This window comes from Ruditapes philippinarum, unplaced genomic scaffold (assembly GCF_026571515.1).
Source record: "Ruditapes philippinarum isolate M1 unplaced genomic scaffold, ASM2657151v2 ctg5592_1_1_1_1, whole genome shotgun sequence".
In the NCBI taxonomy this organism is placed as follows: domain Eukaryota; kingdom Metazoa; phylum Mollusca; class Bivalvia; order Venerida; family Veneridae; genus Ruditapes; species Ruditapes philippinarum.
Window position 1 is genome coordinate 40,173 of NW_026858400.1, and position 15,688 is coordinate 55,860.

At 35.9% G+C, this 15,688-nt stretch overlaps 1 protein-coding gene across 1 annotated transcript in view; it reads right to left on the minus strand.

Annotated features, from left to right (window-relative positions):
• LOC132753077 (uncharacterized) overlaps positions 1–15,135 on the minus strand; it is a 30,638-nt gene extending 15,503 nt beyond the window's left edge. Inside the window, exon 1 of the mRNA XM_060743487.1 lies at positions 15,048–15,135. Coding sequence (XP_060599470.1) covers positions 15,048–15,120 — 73 coding nt within the window. The 5' untranslated portion in view covers positions 15,121–15,135. The remainder of the gene's footprint in view (positions 1–15,047) is intronic.
• Positions 15,136–15,688: the final 553 nt, after the last annotated feature.

A 15,688-nucleotide genomic window follows, 5' to 3' on the forward strand; every position in this document is an offset into this window, starting at 1 on the left:
TGGTCATGTGCACGCCTACATGTCAGCTGGGCTTGGCGCTTGATAGTTATGTATCTGTCCCAGTCATGTTGGGTGTTAGATCGCCTTGCACGCTTGAACCAGCGTTTCTTCTGCCGTGTGATACGTCTGATGTCTCTGGTAACCCAGGGTTGGTTGTATCTTTGTGATGTCTGTCTTGCTGGCACCTCCTCTGCAACTATAAGTGTGCATCCGTGCTTAAAAAGTGTCCAGCAATCTTCAATGTTTGTGTCAGTTAGGTTGAGGATGGTGTCAGAGAGATTGCTGCATTTCTTTTTCATATTATCAATGTTGGCCTTACCCCACATGAGTAGAGTGTGTTTAGGTGGTTTCAGGCGGGGGGCACACATGTTCGTGTCGATAAAGACTGCATGGTGGTCGCTGATGCCGGGCATGGGGGAGCATTGGTTGACAAGATCTGGTCGGTTTGAGAAGAACAAGTCAAGGATGTTGTTGCCCCTGGTGTGGAAATCTATCATCTGGGTTAAGCCAAGGTCCGGTTCCATATGCAGAAAGGCTTCATTGATTGACTTTTTGTATTGATGACCTTGTATGGTGTTATTGGTCCAATTTATATCTGGCAGGTTGAAGTCTCCAGTGATCCAAATAGCAGATTTTTTGTACATTTTACAAACTTTTGATATGGTGTCGAAAAGGTTGTGGGCATAAGATTCATCGTTGTTTGTTGGTCTATATGCTGGCCCTATAATAAAAGATTCATTGTTAGCACATTCTATCTTAACAAAGACAATGTCACATTTGGAGTCTACTTCAATTCTTTCATGTTTTATGGTATTTTTGATCAGGATTATGCTACCTCCATACCCATCACGTCTGTCTTTACGATGGATGTTAAAATTACTATTTGGGGGAAGAATTTCGGCATCATGGATGTCAGGCTTGAGCCATGTTTCGCATCCGCAAAGGATATCACAGTTTATCGAATCAAGAAGGTTCCAGAAGCTGGCCCTTTTCTTTGAACTGGTTATGCTCTGTATGTTCAGACTGGCTAGACGGATGTTGTTGGTACGAAGCTTTTGCTTATTTCTGGCTTTAGGACTTGAGCATGATGGTATTGGTGCTTGAGCACTTTTTGAGCTTGATGTTGAACCACTAATACCTGATAAGTCAGATATGTTACATGAGGAGATGCTATCTGGGTGCGAGATATCACTACTGTTTATCGAATTTAAGCTGGCGAGATGGTCTGATGGTATAGTGTCTATAGATATTGACTCAAATAGACTTGTTGAGAAAACAGGTACCCCACATGAGAAGCATGTGAATGGCAGGCTATCAGATTTAGTATATGGGAGAAATACCTCATCATTTAATCCAATGCAGGTGGTGTGGAACCATGTCTCACAGTCGTCACATCGTATGGAGTTTTGATTCCAGTCACATTGGTCCTTGCAGACACCGCATGGGAAGTCATCGATGTGTCTTGGGGATGAAATAGATAAATACAGAATCCCTAAAGAAAGCCCAACACGGCAAAATTGAAAATGTTGCAGGCTCGGTTTGATTGAGCCTGTTCATGGACGGTACTGGAAAGTGCAAGTTACCGTCCACGCCCCCTAGCACCGGCTTTAGCAGAATTCAACATTTAACATGAACTGGTAAAATTTAGAATTTTGAAACATCCGCAGATGTGTTCATATGAAGGTGGCCCTGGATTGAGCTGGGTATCAGATGATCTTAATATCAAAATAAATGCCAAGTATCTCAAATATCCTTTCTTGTTATATTGGTGACTGTGTTTCACACAAGCAGTACAATTTGCATATTCAATACATGAGATGGAGAAAGTCAGGTTGGTACTGGAGTAAGGAGGCATATGTAGTACTAGTGATGCTTTATCCGAAAGGTCAAAGTATATTTCTTCTCTCTGTACAAGATGAACAAACGAGTTGAATATCGAGAAAACTGCCAAAAAGACAATGATATTGTCAGAAATGCGTAATGAAGTCATTATTGGTATGAAATCCAAGTATCACTTACTTGTTTACGATCTGGTATTGACGAAAAATTGCGAAGAGATTAGTTATTCTCGTAAAACTTGAGTAAAATGTGAGTTTCCATGTACCGGAAGTTTACAAAATCCTGGTGTTCTGGTTAATTTTCGCCTACGGTAAATGGTCCCACGCCGTTGGCCGGTGTCGATGTATGTATCGCCTCTGTCAAATGATCCTACTTGCGGGGAAAAATTACGTTTACGTGGAGGAGGATTCAGAGGGGCGCTGAAAACTTCAGAATACTTATCAAGATTTGGAAGCTGCGCTGATTAAGACCAAGATTTACTTTGGTGCGTTTCTAGATTGGTAGGAAATTAATTTTCAAGACGAGCTAAGTAAAAAGTACACCCTTTTGCTGCGCATGCGCCTAATCACATTCACATTCACATTCACCGATCCTAAAAGCTCACCCTGAGCAAGCTCAGGTGAGCTAAAAAGCAATTAGAACTAATTCTTTAAATGACTGGAATGTCTTTAAACGTCTCCGTAATAAAGTCAATAACTTAAAAACTCACGCTAAAGAATCTTTTTTTAACAATTTAGAATACTCGTTAGAGGAATCATGTAATAATAATCCGAGGCAATATTGGAAAACAGTCAAATTACTGATAAAAGAAAACTCTACTGCGTTTAGTTCAATACCATCTCTTATCATTAACGAAAATAATAATGAGAAACATTTCACAACTGATTCCGAAAAGGCCAACTGCTTAAATGAATACTTTACTTCGGTTTCAAAAATTGACTCAACAGCTACTAATCTTCCAGAATTTGTTTACAAATCAAATAACAATTTAGAAGATTTTAGCGTAAATACTCAAGAAGTTTTGGACATACGATCACTTTTGTCTGTAAATAAAGCAGTCGGGCCTGATCAAATAAGTCATAAATTATTAAAAGAAACTCGATACAGTATATGTTACCCTTTAACTATATTGTTTAATAGGTCTCTCTCTGAAGGTATTTATCCAAATACTTGAAAATTTGCAAAAGTGGTGCCACTTTTTAAACAAGAGGGCCATGATGGCCCTAAGGTCGCTCACCTGTATAAAGGCACCGGAGCGGGGCCAGTTTATTTGAACAAACTTGGAAGACACCCATTAGAAGATATTTCACAATGTTAAGTTTTTACTACACACATGTAATGAAAAACAATGATCTACCCCCCCCCCACCCCGTCATGGCCAATTTTAATCCAAGGGCTTTTATTTAAAACAAACTTGGTAGACACCAATAAGAAGATGTTTCATGCTAAACATCTAAGCTCTAGCTCATTGGTTTTTTTAAAAGAAGATTTTTTAAGTTTTTACTATACACATATAGTTAAAAACAATGACACCCCTGGGGCGGGGCCAGTTTTGACCCCAGGGCTTTTTTTTAACAAAATTTGTAGACACTTACTAGAAGATGTTTCATGCTTAATATCTAAACTCTAGCTATCTGGGTTTTTTCAAAGAAGATTTTTAAGTTTTTGCTATACACTGTCATATAAGGAAAATCAATGACCCCCAGGGCGGGGCCAATTTTGACCCCAGGGCTTTTATTTGAACAAACTTTATAGACACTCACTAGAAGATGTTTCATGCTTAACCCATTACTTCATGAGCATTTTGTGAAAAATGGCTGTTTTCATTGAAAAGTCTCCCGTTACAAGTTCAAATTGCTATAATACTATAAAAACTGCTTCAACACTAATCAAACTTGGCACAAATGTTGACTGGACCATTGCACTTGCAACAACATGCTCAGGCTTAAATTTTCTGTTACCATGGCAACGAGGGGACATCTCAAAATTGCCAAAAATCACTATTTTGCGTTGATTTTTTCTATCAAAATTGATTTCAAAGTGCTGCACTTTCTCAATGGATTGAGATAGAGTCAAATGCTTTTCAGCTTTGGTTACACGTTACCTTATGATCAATCTGGGGTCATTTACAGCCTCTCACAAGTCCAAAATTTTTCTTGGCGATGAGGGGGACTCCGCCCCCCTTCAAACCCCCAAACAGAAGGGGGCACATCCCCCTTCTGGCAACCCCCTGATGTATCTTTTGGTTGGGGGGCCGCGCCGAAAAAGAGGTCACTTTTTTAACAACATTTCTCAAAACAAAAACAAGTGTTTGGGGGCCTAAATAAGGCATTTTTTTCATCATTTGAGACAACAAAAAGGGGGGGGGGTGAAAAAGGCGTTAAAAGGCGTGTATATGAAGTAATGGGTTAACTGAAAATGATGAAAATACTTGAAATTACCCTAAATCGCGTTTTTTTCATGTTTAAACATGGTCTGTCATATAAATTTGAAGAAAAATTGTTGTTTTGTAGATTTTTTTATTTTTTTCATTAACCCATTACTTCATGAGCATTTTGTGAAAAAAATGGCTGTTTTCATTGAAAAGTCTCCCGTTACAAGTTCAAATTGCTATAATACTATAAAAACTGCTTCAACACTAATCAAACTTGGCACAAATGTTGACTGGACCATTGCACTTGCAACAACATGCTCAGGCTTAAATTTTCTGTTACCATGGCAACGAGGGGACATCTCAAAATTGCAAAAAATCACTATTTTGCGTTGATTTTTTCTATCAAAATTGATTTCAAAGTGCTGCACTTTCTCAATGGATTGAGATAGAGTCAAATGCTTTTCAGCTTTGGTTACACGTTACCTTATGATCAATCTGGGGTCATTTACAGCCTCTCACAAGTCCAAAATTTTTCTTGGCGATGAGGGGGACTCCGCCCCCCTTCAAACCCCCAAAACAGAAGGGGGCACATCCCCCTTCTGGCAACCCCCTGATGTATCTTTTGGTTGGGGGCCGCGCCGAAAAAGAGGTCACTTTTTTTAACAACATTTCTCAAACAAAAACAAGTGTTTGGGGCCTAAATAAGGCATTTTTTCATCATTTGAGACAACAAAAAGGGGGGGGTGAAAAAGGCGTTAAAAGGCGTGTATATGAAGTAATGGGTTAATATCTAAACTCCAGCTATTTGGGTTTTTTCAAAGAAGATTTTTTAAGTTTTTGCTATACACATATAAGGAAAATCAATGACCCCCGGGGCGGGGCCAATTTTGACACCAGGGCTTTTATTTGAACAAACTTGGTAGACACCTATTAGAACATGTTTTATGCTAAATATCTTAGCTCTGGCTCTTTGAGTTCTGTAAAAGAAGATTTTTTAAGTTTTTACTGTATGCATATAGGGAAAATCAATGACCCCCTGGGGCGGGGCCAATTTTGACCCCAGGGCTTTTATTTGAACAAACTTTGTAGACACCCATTAGAACATGTTTCATACTAAATATCTTAGCTCTAGCTCTTTTAGTTCTTTAAAAGAAGATTTTTTAAGTTTTTACTATATGCATATAGGGAAAATCAATGACCCCTTGGGGCAGGGCCAATTTTGACCCTAGGGTTTTTATTTGAACAAAATTTGTAGACATTCATTAGAACATGTTTCATGCTAAATATCTTAGCTCTAGCTCTTTGAGTTCTTAAAAAGAAGATTTTTTAAGTTTTTACTTTATGCATATAGGGAAAATCAAAGACCCCCTGGGGCGGGGCCAATTTTGACCCCAGGGCTTCTATTTGAACAAACTTGGTAGACACTCACTAGAGGATGTTTCATGCTTAATATCTAAACTCTAGCTATTTGGGTTTTTTCAAAGAAGATTTTTAAGTTTTTGCTATACACATATAAGGAAAATCAATGACCCCCTGGGGCGGGGCCAATTTTGACCCCAGGGCTTTTATTTGAACAAACTTGGTAGACACCCATTAGAACATGTTTCATGCTAAATATCTTAGCTCTAGCTCTTTGAGTTCTTTAAAAGAAGATTTTTTAAGTTTTTACTATATGCATATAGGGAAAATCAATGACCCCCTGGGGCGGGGCCAATTTTGACCCTAGGGCTTTTATTTGAACAAACTTGGTAGACACTCATTAGAAGATGTTTCATGCCAAATATCTAAGCTCTAGCTCTTAGGGTTTTTTTTAAAATAAGATTTTTTAAGTTTTTCCTATTGGTTGCCATGGCAACCAGAGTTTTTAATGGAATTTAAATTTTTGAACAGCTTTGAATGGGGTCTACCTAAGGATCATTTCTGTAAAGTTTGGTTGCAATTGGCCATGTGGTTTAGGAGGAGATGTTGTTTGAAAAGTTTGACGCCATTTTTTTTGAAGGACGCACGACGCACAGCCGCACGACGCACGACGGACGCAGAGTGATGACAAAAGCTCACCCTTGAGCACTTCGTGCTCAGGTGAGCTAAAAAGAAAACAAAAACTCGCCATCAAATTATAGACCTATCTCATTGATTAGCTGTGAAGGTAAAGTTATGGAAAGGGTAATTTTTAAACATATATACAATCATTTACACTCAAATAATTTAATCTATCCATTACAGTCTGGTTTTATTCCCGGACATTCTACGGTATATCAGCTTATTGACATTTATCATCAAATTTGTGAATCATTTGACAAAAAACAATCAACATGTATAATATTTTGTGATATATCGAAAGCTTTTGACAGAGTCTGCATGGCATCAAGGTCTTATTTTTAAACTTACACAGTATGGTATTAATGGTAATTTATTAAATTGGACTATCGACTACCTCTCTGAAAGAAAACAGTCCGTCTTTGTAGGTTCAGAACTGTCCGAAACACTTGACATCTCTGCAGGCGTACGCCAGGGATCGGCCCTTGGGCCTCTTTTATTTCTCATCTATGTTAATGATTTTGCCGAAAATTTGATAAGCATAACACGTCTTTTCGCAGATGACAGCTCATTGGCCGTTTCATCCAATGACATGCGTTACATAGAATCTACTTTAAATCACGATCTAGAAATTATCGATGAATGGTCCAAACAATGGCTTGTAAGTTTAAATCCCAATAAAACGGCTCCAGGTTATGTTTTTTTCATCAACTATCAGAATAATCAGAATTTGCTGGTTCAATGATACCACATTCAAGCATTTTCTTAATTTCATCCTCTACCGCTGTCCTTTTTGCATATGGTACCGTATATTGTCTAACACGAATTGGTGTTTTGTCAGTCAACTCAATCTTGTGAGATTCAAGATCTGTAGTTCCGGGAATATCAGTAAAAATATCCTCAAATTCTTGAAGCAACGCATTTACTTCTGATTTTTGTTCAAGTGTTAATTGATCATTAACATTAACATCTCTGTACGTCTCTTCACCCTGTGTGTCTACTAGTTCTAAAAGATTTTCATCATCAACAGCCCCAGTATCATCTTTATTTTCGGCTTCTATTACAGCTACACTCGCACAAATTCTATCTTCTTGTTCTTCATATTTCTTCAGAAGATTAATGTGGTACATCCCAATTCTATCACCTACTTTAACTTTGTAGTCAAACTTGTTAACTGCTTCACTTACAACAAATAGACCTTTCCATTGTAACATCAGTTTATTGTGTGTTGACGGCAGGAGCAATAAAATTTTGTCTCCTTTCTTAAGACTTCTTTGTCGTGTTTTCTTATCATAATGATGTTTATACTCTTCTTGTGAGTTGCTGAGATTCTCTCTAGCAATCTTGCATGTTTGTTCTAATCTATTTTTCTCAAATCTAGGACGTACTCATACGTATTACGTGTTTCTGGTACTTCTGTCTCTGTCCATAATTCTTTTAGTGCTTGCATGGGACCTCTAACAGTTCTGCCATATAGTAGCTCAAATGGTGAGAACCCTGTACTTGACTGAGGGACTTCTCTGTATGCAAAGAGAACCGCAGACAAATATCTATCCCAATCCTTAGGTCGTTCTTGGCACATTTTCTTCAACATGCTTTTTAAAATACCATTCATTCTCTCACAAAGACCATTACATTTTGGATTGTAAGGGGTAGTAAACAACTGTTTCAGTGATACAAGTCTACAAACTTCTTCCATAAGTTGTGACGTGAACTGACTACCCCTATCACTAAGTATTTCCGATGGGAAACCTACTCTTGCAAAAATATCTAACAATGCTTCAGCTATATTTTCAGTCTCGATTCTTGGTAAAGCAACAGCTTCTGGATAACGTGTAGCATAATCAACTACAGTTAATATGTACCTATTTCCTTTTTCCGATACAGGCGTCATAGGTTCTATCAAATCAACCGCAATTCTTTGGAACGGAGTGTCAATAATAGACATTTCACCTAAAGGAGCTTTCTGAAGTCTACCCCTGGGCACCGTCTTCTGACAAATGTCACAGGAACGACAAAATCTAGTTATATCACTAGAAATACCTGGCCAGTGAAAACTAGACTGTATCTTGTCTAAAGTCTTGCGTACAGACAAATGACCACCCACTATAGATTCGTGAGCTAATGACATAACTCTTTTGTGATATTTACTAGGAACAACTATTTGTCTTGTTTCAGACTTCAAATCACCTTTCACCGTCTCAAATATTCTATACAACACATCTTTTTCTACTTCATATCTAAATTTGTTACCACTTTTTGTTTTCATGATCTTATTTTCCCTAGCATACTGCCACAAACGCTGTAACGTATTGTCATTTGATTGTTCTTTCTTCAGAACATCTACCGTAATTTCGTTATCTTCGACCTTCGGAACTTTAAGAGGTTTCATTGCTTTCTTCTCTTTTTCTGCCTGTGCTCTAGTAACAACAGCGGCTATATTTGTTACTTCTCGGCTAACCCACTTCTCATTTGGCTTATCAAGTACACCCTGAATATTGCCCAAAACTAAGTCACAAATTGCTGACTCTAAAACCATAGCTTCTATTTTACCCTTATAATAAGGTGTATCAATGTCTATTTTGCCATAGGTACCAACCTGGCCCGACCTTCTATTGCTATCATGACACAATTTTTATTCAGCATTTGATCTTCTTCCACTAACTTCTTTCTAACTACTGCTAACTCGCAACCAGTGTCTCTAAGAACTTTCACCTCTTGATTACCAACATATCCTAGTTTCAGATCCAGTTGACGTTCACCTTCTAATGATTCAATTGTACAGCTACTTGTAATGACAGGCACGGAATTACCATTGGCTAATTTAAGTTTCCCCTCTTCAATACAGCCATCGTAAGAACTTGTTGGAGAAATTGACATACATAACCCCGATATTTTCTTATCATCTGATCTACCATCACGTCTATTTTCTCCAGGCCTACTACGCCAGTTCCTTGGTGAAGAATCCCGATTTGTTTTAAAGTAATTTCTATTTTGTTCTCCATATGACAATGCAGCAGCCCCATCTTTTCTTAGTCCGATCTCGTCAATCTCTTGCCACATGACCCTCTCTATTACATATGAAGCATGTTACTTTTCTGTTTTCCCTATGATAGTTCTGTATTGGTTTCGATAGATTACCTTGATTAAGGCGTATTGGTGATTTATTTGAAAAATTGGCAACTTTTGAGCTTTTACTATTTGTAATTGTACCGCCATGAGCTTCTAAGTATTGTTCAGCCAAAGAGATGATATCTCTACGATCCTTTGGCTTTCGTTCCTAAAGAAAAAGAGCTAACTCCGTTGAACAAACTTTGACAAATTGCTCTCTAATAATAAGATCTTTCAATTTATCTACTGTATCCGCAGCGTCGGCCATTTCTGTCCATCTACTAAAGTACCTATCTAAGCGAGCCATAAATTGGTTTACAGTCTCCCCTTGTTCCGGCTTACTCTCTCTAAATTTATTTCTGAAACCGTCTTCTGTTAATTGGTATCTTTTCAAAACTGCTGTTTTTAATTCTTGATAGTCTGATGCTTGCCCAGAAGGCATACTATAAGCATCAATGTCATCTTTAGACTCTTCAAATTTTGGCAATCTTGGCCTCAAACCGGTGTTAGGTGGGGTATCAAGGCGATCCCCAGCCTCGATTTTTAACTTCATTAATTCTATTTCTTGCTCTTTCATTTTCATCTCTACTTCAGCTTGAAATAAACGTTTCTTTTTGTCACGTTCGGCTTCTTTTTCAAGACGCTCTGCCTCAAAACGCCGCCTCTCTTCCTCACGTTCAGCTTCTTTTTCTAGACGTTCGAATTCACGTTCAGCTTCTTTTGCTTTACGCTCGGCCTCAAATCGCCGTTTATCTTCTTCACGTCTAATATTTCTCTCTTCTCTATCAAGATATTCTGATTCTTTCTTTTGAACATAATCACGTTAATCCCCATCCTTCAACCCAAGCCTCTCTCCCAATGATACCCATTTCTCATAATCCATAATTGCTTAATAATGGATTACAATTCAATAAAATAATCAACTTCTACGAAACCCGTAAAGTAAACACTTATTACTCAACAAAATGGTGTACCTCTGTAGCACCGACAAGTATTAACCTAAATCTAATCTCTATATAACAATGCCACCTACCGGGCACCGGCAATGAACTTGTAATAACAATAACAACCAGGGCACCGATATTAATCTTCTTGTAGTGTTTAACAATTATGTAAACTTTATGACAACAACCAACTGAGCACCAGCAGGTAAAACTATCTATTCAACTATTACATACAGTGTTATGAATAATCACCCACTGGACACCGGTTATAAACTTTTCATATCAATTACCGATGTCTCACTTCAATAAATTATAAGCTATTTCTTTATCATTGATATAAACTTATTCACACAATGATTCAAACAATCACAACAAATGTTTCCCCAAAACCACTTAAATCTATCACCACCGTATAAACTGTATTCAACAAAGGGTGCTCTCCTGCTAAAATGCAATAAATTCTTCAGTTTACATAAACTTTAAACACAGTCCGTCACCGCTTCTCTACATATAAACCTCTATTTAAACTTTATTGTACAGAGAGTTTACTTGTATATAAAACTACCTGCAGGTTTATCGATTTTCGCCTAATAGCGTTTACACTGCTTTATTTTACCAACAGATTGACAGGTTTAACAAAAAAATTATCAAAGTTTAACAAACAATAATTTGCCAGGAAATATCCAAACTTAAAGAGAATATCCCGGACGAGCCCCCAAATAGTCAGGAGAAATGACTGCCTTGATGTTATTTAATCTAAGAAAAGATTTAGTAATAAATACTAGAACCAATTTCCAAGATGTGGAGGCTGGGCAGCACCGCCTGACATAAAATTGAAATATTCTCAGTTGGAAAACTAGCATGTAATTGTTTAGTTAACACTATTTTTTTAGGTATTTTTATCTTTTCTATCTCAAATCAATATATACATTTAAACAACAAACTCTGATCATTATTTACACCCAAAACAAAGAACTTTGATCATTATTTACACCCAACACAAACGTCATTTATCAGCCACTTATACGAAATATCTTTTCACGTACACGTCTCTTATACGAAACAATACTAGACACCTGGCGAGCCCAAGCTCTAAATAACTTATGATCAAACAAAACAATAAAATCACCACAAAATGAAGAACACAGAAATTAATATTTTTACAACTCTAAGATACAGTATAACCACAAACATTCATCCAACAATATTAACTTCACACAATCTAATCAGCATCAGAAAACAACTTAAACTAAAGCACCCAATATTTACATATATCCTCAAAACAAAGCAGCAACTAATATAATCTTGACAATACCAAACATTCAACCAATGTCAACCAATTATATCTTCACAAACAGATATAACTCAACAACCAAAACAACTAATTACAACCAATAAACCCTGATCAATTAAGATCACCACAATTATATTCAACCAACTTCAACAAACCAACAAAACTCCCTTCAAAACAACAAAATTCTCTTCTCAATACAAAAAATAACCCGCTACACACTATCAGCGTGTCTCTCCTAACTGAAGTAAAATCTCTCTCAAAACGCGCATATTTGCTAGCTTAAACGATCTGACCTTTAAACATGTATACATACAGCGACTGGTTTAAACATGATATTTACACTCTATTTAAAACAAGTAAAATGGTTTCCTGCGGGTAACATTTTTAATGATATAAAGATATTTCATTTAACTATTTTCAACATTGTTTTTGGGAGAGGGGAATGAAAAAACGTTTGTATCAGGAATATAGTTGACAATAATCGATCAATATAGAAGAAGGTCTTTGGAAACTGGTAACCGTTGATGACCGGAGAAGGTCGAACATAATACAATTATTTATGTTTAAGAAAATGATTAAATAGGCCTACCATTTTATGAATAATTCCAAGCAAGAAAATAAATAAATAAAGTAAACACACAAGTTTACGCAGAAAATATATCTATTTATTATGGCAGATGCCACTACGAATATTTTAATTTTGTAGATTTTCAGTATAAACAATTTACTGTATTACATATATTAATAAAGAAACAATGATAATTTTCAAGTACATCATTCAAGTTTTTCCACCTTAAACGGTAAAATAAGTATAGGAAATTAGAAATATCACGTAATTAATTAGGTGTAATTCTGACTGATTCCCTAGAGGTAATTCCGTAACGTACCGACAAACGGTATTTAGCCAGGTTTTCGAAAAGGTCAATTAACCAATCGTGTACGGTTTACAGATCACATGCTCCTCCATGTACCGAAAACAGGTCACGTGCTCCTCCATGCCTCAAAAGTTAAACGCGTACCAATACCCTGCGGTCTCCAGACCGCAGGGAACAATGTATCACTGTAAAGAAATATTAACTCGTTGTTTCATCTACAACAATATATCACTGTAGGGAAATATTAACTCGTTGTAAAATACATATCTACATATAAACTTCATGATTATTCTGACAACATCCGACAAGCCTACTCTCCTTTTTAATGATAATGTTCTTGATTTTGTAGATCATCACAAACATTTGGGTATAACTTTAAATAACATGAGCAAGTTTTGAGTACAATGCGTGCACTACAATTTAAACTGAAACGCTCAACTCTAAATAAAATTTACATTTCATACATATATGCGTCTAATATTAGAATATGCCGCCGTTGTGTGGGACGGATGTACTGTATACGAAAAGCAATCACTTGAACAACTACAATATGATGCAGCACGCATAGTAACAGGTCTTACCAGGTCGGTATCAATCAATTCGCTTATAAAAGAAGTTGGGTGGGTTTCCCTCTCAGATAGGCGTAAAATACAAAAATTAGTTACTGTTTTTAAAGCTAAAAATGGTCTTCTTCCACAATACCTTGAAAACATATTTCCATCGCTGGTTTCAGAAACAACAAATTACTCGTTAAGAAACAACAACAATTACATAACCATAGCTAGGCGCACCGAAACGTACAACAAATCATTTATACCTTCTGCTACTGAATTATGGAATGCATTAGACACCGAAATTCGCGAAATTAATTTATTGAATATTTTTAAATCTAGAATGAAAGAAAAGTTTAAAGCCCCCGTAGTACCTAAACACTTTTTGTTTGGTATAAGATATTTGTCAGTTTTACATGCTCGTTTAAGGAACAATTGTAGCAACTTACACGCTGACCTTTTCAAAAATCATTTGAGAGAAAGTCCGACTTGTATATGTGGGAACCTTTGTGAGGATGCCGAGCACTATCTATTTTGCTGTCCATTATTTAAACCTCAGAGACTTATACTCTTCGCAGAAACCAGAATTTTTCATCCTCTTAATGTTGAGCTATTACTGCGGGGTAGCAATTCTTTAGATGTTAATAATGAACAAATATTTGCGGCTGTCCAAAAATTTATCAAAACTACCGTTTTCGAAACAAATGATATTTTTGTAAATCGGCCTATTATATTAATCCTAATAACCTGGTACCACAAATAATTGACAATCACATTGATGATGGACGTTTACTCCCAATGACGAATAACGCTAAATGCTGGATCCTTAACCTTGTCGTTAAATTATATAAATACATAAATATACATTTTTTCTGTCTTACTTATTTCTTACATTGTTTTAAGTTAATCTGTCTTTATTTTTTTCTTTGTTAACTTTATATGTATACATGTCACACTTTCTCATAATTATATTATAAATAGAGGATATTTGTTTAGTTCAGTGTAAGATCGGAATATATTTCACCGAGTGAGCACCAAAAGGTATATTTCACGAGTGGCGCAGCCACGAGTGAAATATGAACTTTTGGTGTTCACAAGGTGAAATATATTTCGATCTTACACTAAACTAAACAAATTTTCTTTTTATTATATGCAAAGAAACGTTTTAAAAAGACATTTAACCTAATATTGAATGAAAAGCGCGCCAAATAATAATACAACGTGACGTCATTTACGGCGTCACGTCATTAAGTTGGTACCCAGTTCTGTGCACGCTGGTATTTCACTGAAACAACGTAAGGGGCTTAAATTTAAAACAGTGAAATTATCAAAGTTGTAATTTCACTGTTTCAAACAGTGAAATTACCAGTTTTATATCACTGATATATTTCTATATACCACCGAAAAGCATGTAATAAATGCCATCAATGTTGATTAATATATTTTTTTCAGGGGGAGGGCCGATCGCTAATGTTGTAAGAACTTGGGCCCAACCCTTTTGCTATTTGTTATTTCGAAATCAATTTGTTTCTCTGTATATTTACATGTATATATTAGCAATAAAATATGATTAAACCAAATAGTATGCATGCAACAAGATTAATCCTATTTCATATCAAATCATTGCGACAAGCACCTTTGATTGATTGAAATACGTAACTTTTCATGAATATTTACGCTAAAATATTGTTCGAATACACTAGATAAAACAAATCTATATTTAGATTTTTTTTTGGTTTTCCAATTTATACTAGTGTGCGTTAATAGGCTTTGACCTACAATCTTCCACATATCGTCACGGCTTTAATTGAATGTAGTTAAAGCTGTGATATCGTGACAAGTACCAATGTATTTCGATTGCAATTATTTATTTATTTTCTCACTATTTTCTCACTACAAATATAATCTAGGAAAACAGACCCAATCAGCTGATGTGAAAAATCTAATAATAGAATGTTCTTCTTTATCATCGTCAAAGAAAACAAGTTTACAATATTTTTAGAAACTTAGATATCTACTCACTTGCTAGTACTGTATCAGCCACTGTGCCGAAAACTATCAGAAAAAATGTTAAACTAGTATTCAACACATCCATTACTAGATCCAGTCTATATAACGAATTGGCTATATATTAACACTTCAGGAACAAAATATCCCAACACTTGAGTGTATACAATGGCACAGTCTAAACGCTCACAATAATTATAGAGAAAGAGCGAAACACGGACGATATAAATAGCAGATGGTTAATTTGGCGATGGTAGCTTGATAATAATTGGATATAATGGCACGTGTTTAAATTTACAATTAAAATCCGTGATAATGGAAATCTGATACATTTAGTTAATAGTGCTTTGAATGAATTAAAAAAAAGATTGAATTTTATGTCACTTTTATTACGTTTTATTATAGATACATTTATATTTTATATGATAATTCATGTTTGTTACTCCATTATCCTTCAAAAATAACTTTATTCGTATAGATATTGTAATAAAAGGTAAGAGTAGTTAGACTTTTTACGTCTTCATCTAAAACTATTCTTACTGCATACTGTATATAGGACACTAGCGGACGATAAAGAAAGTAAACGGACAAAAAAAGCATAAAGTGAAATAACACTGGCGATACAGTTGGTAAAATAATCTATTAGAAACGAAGTA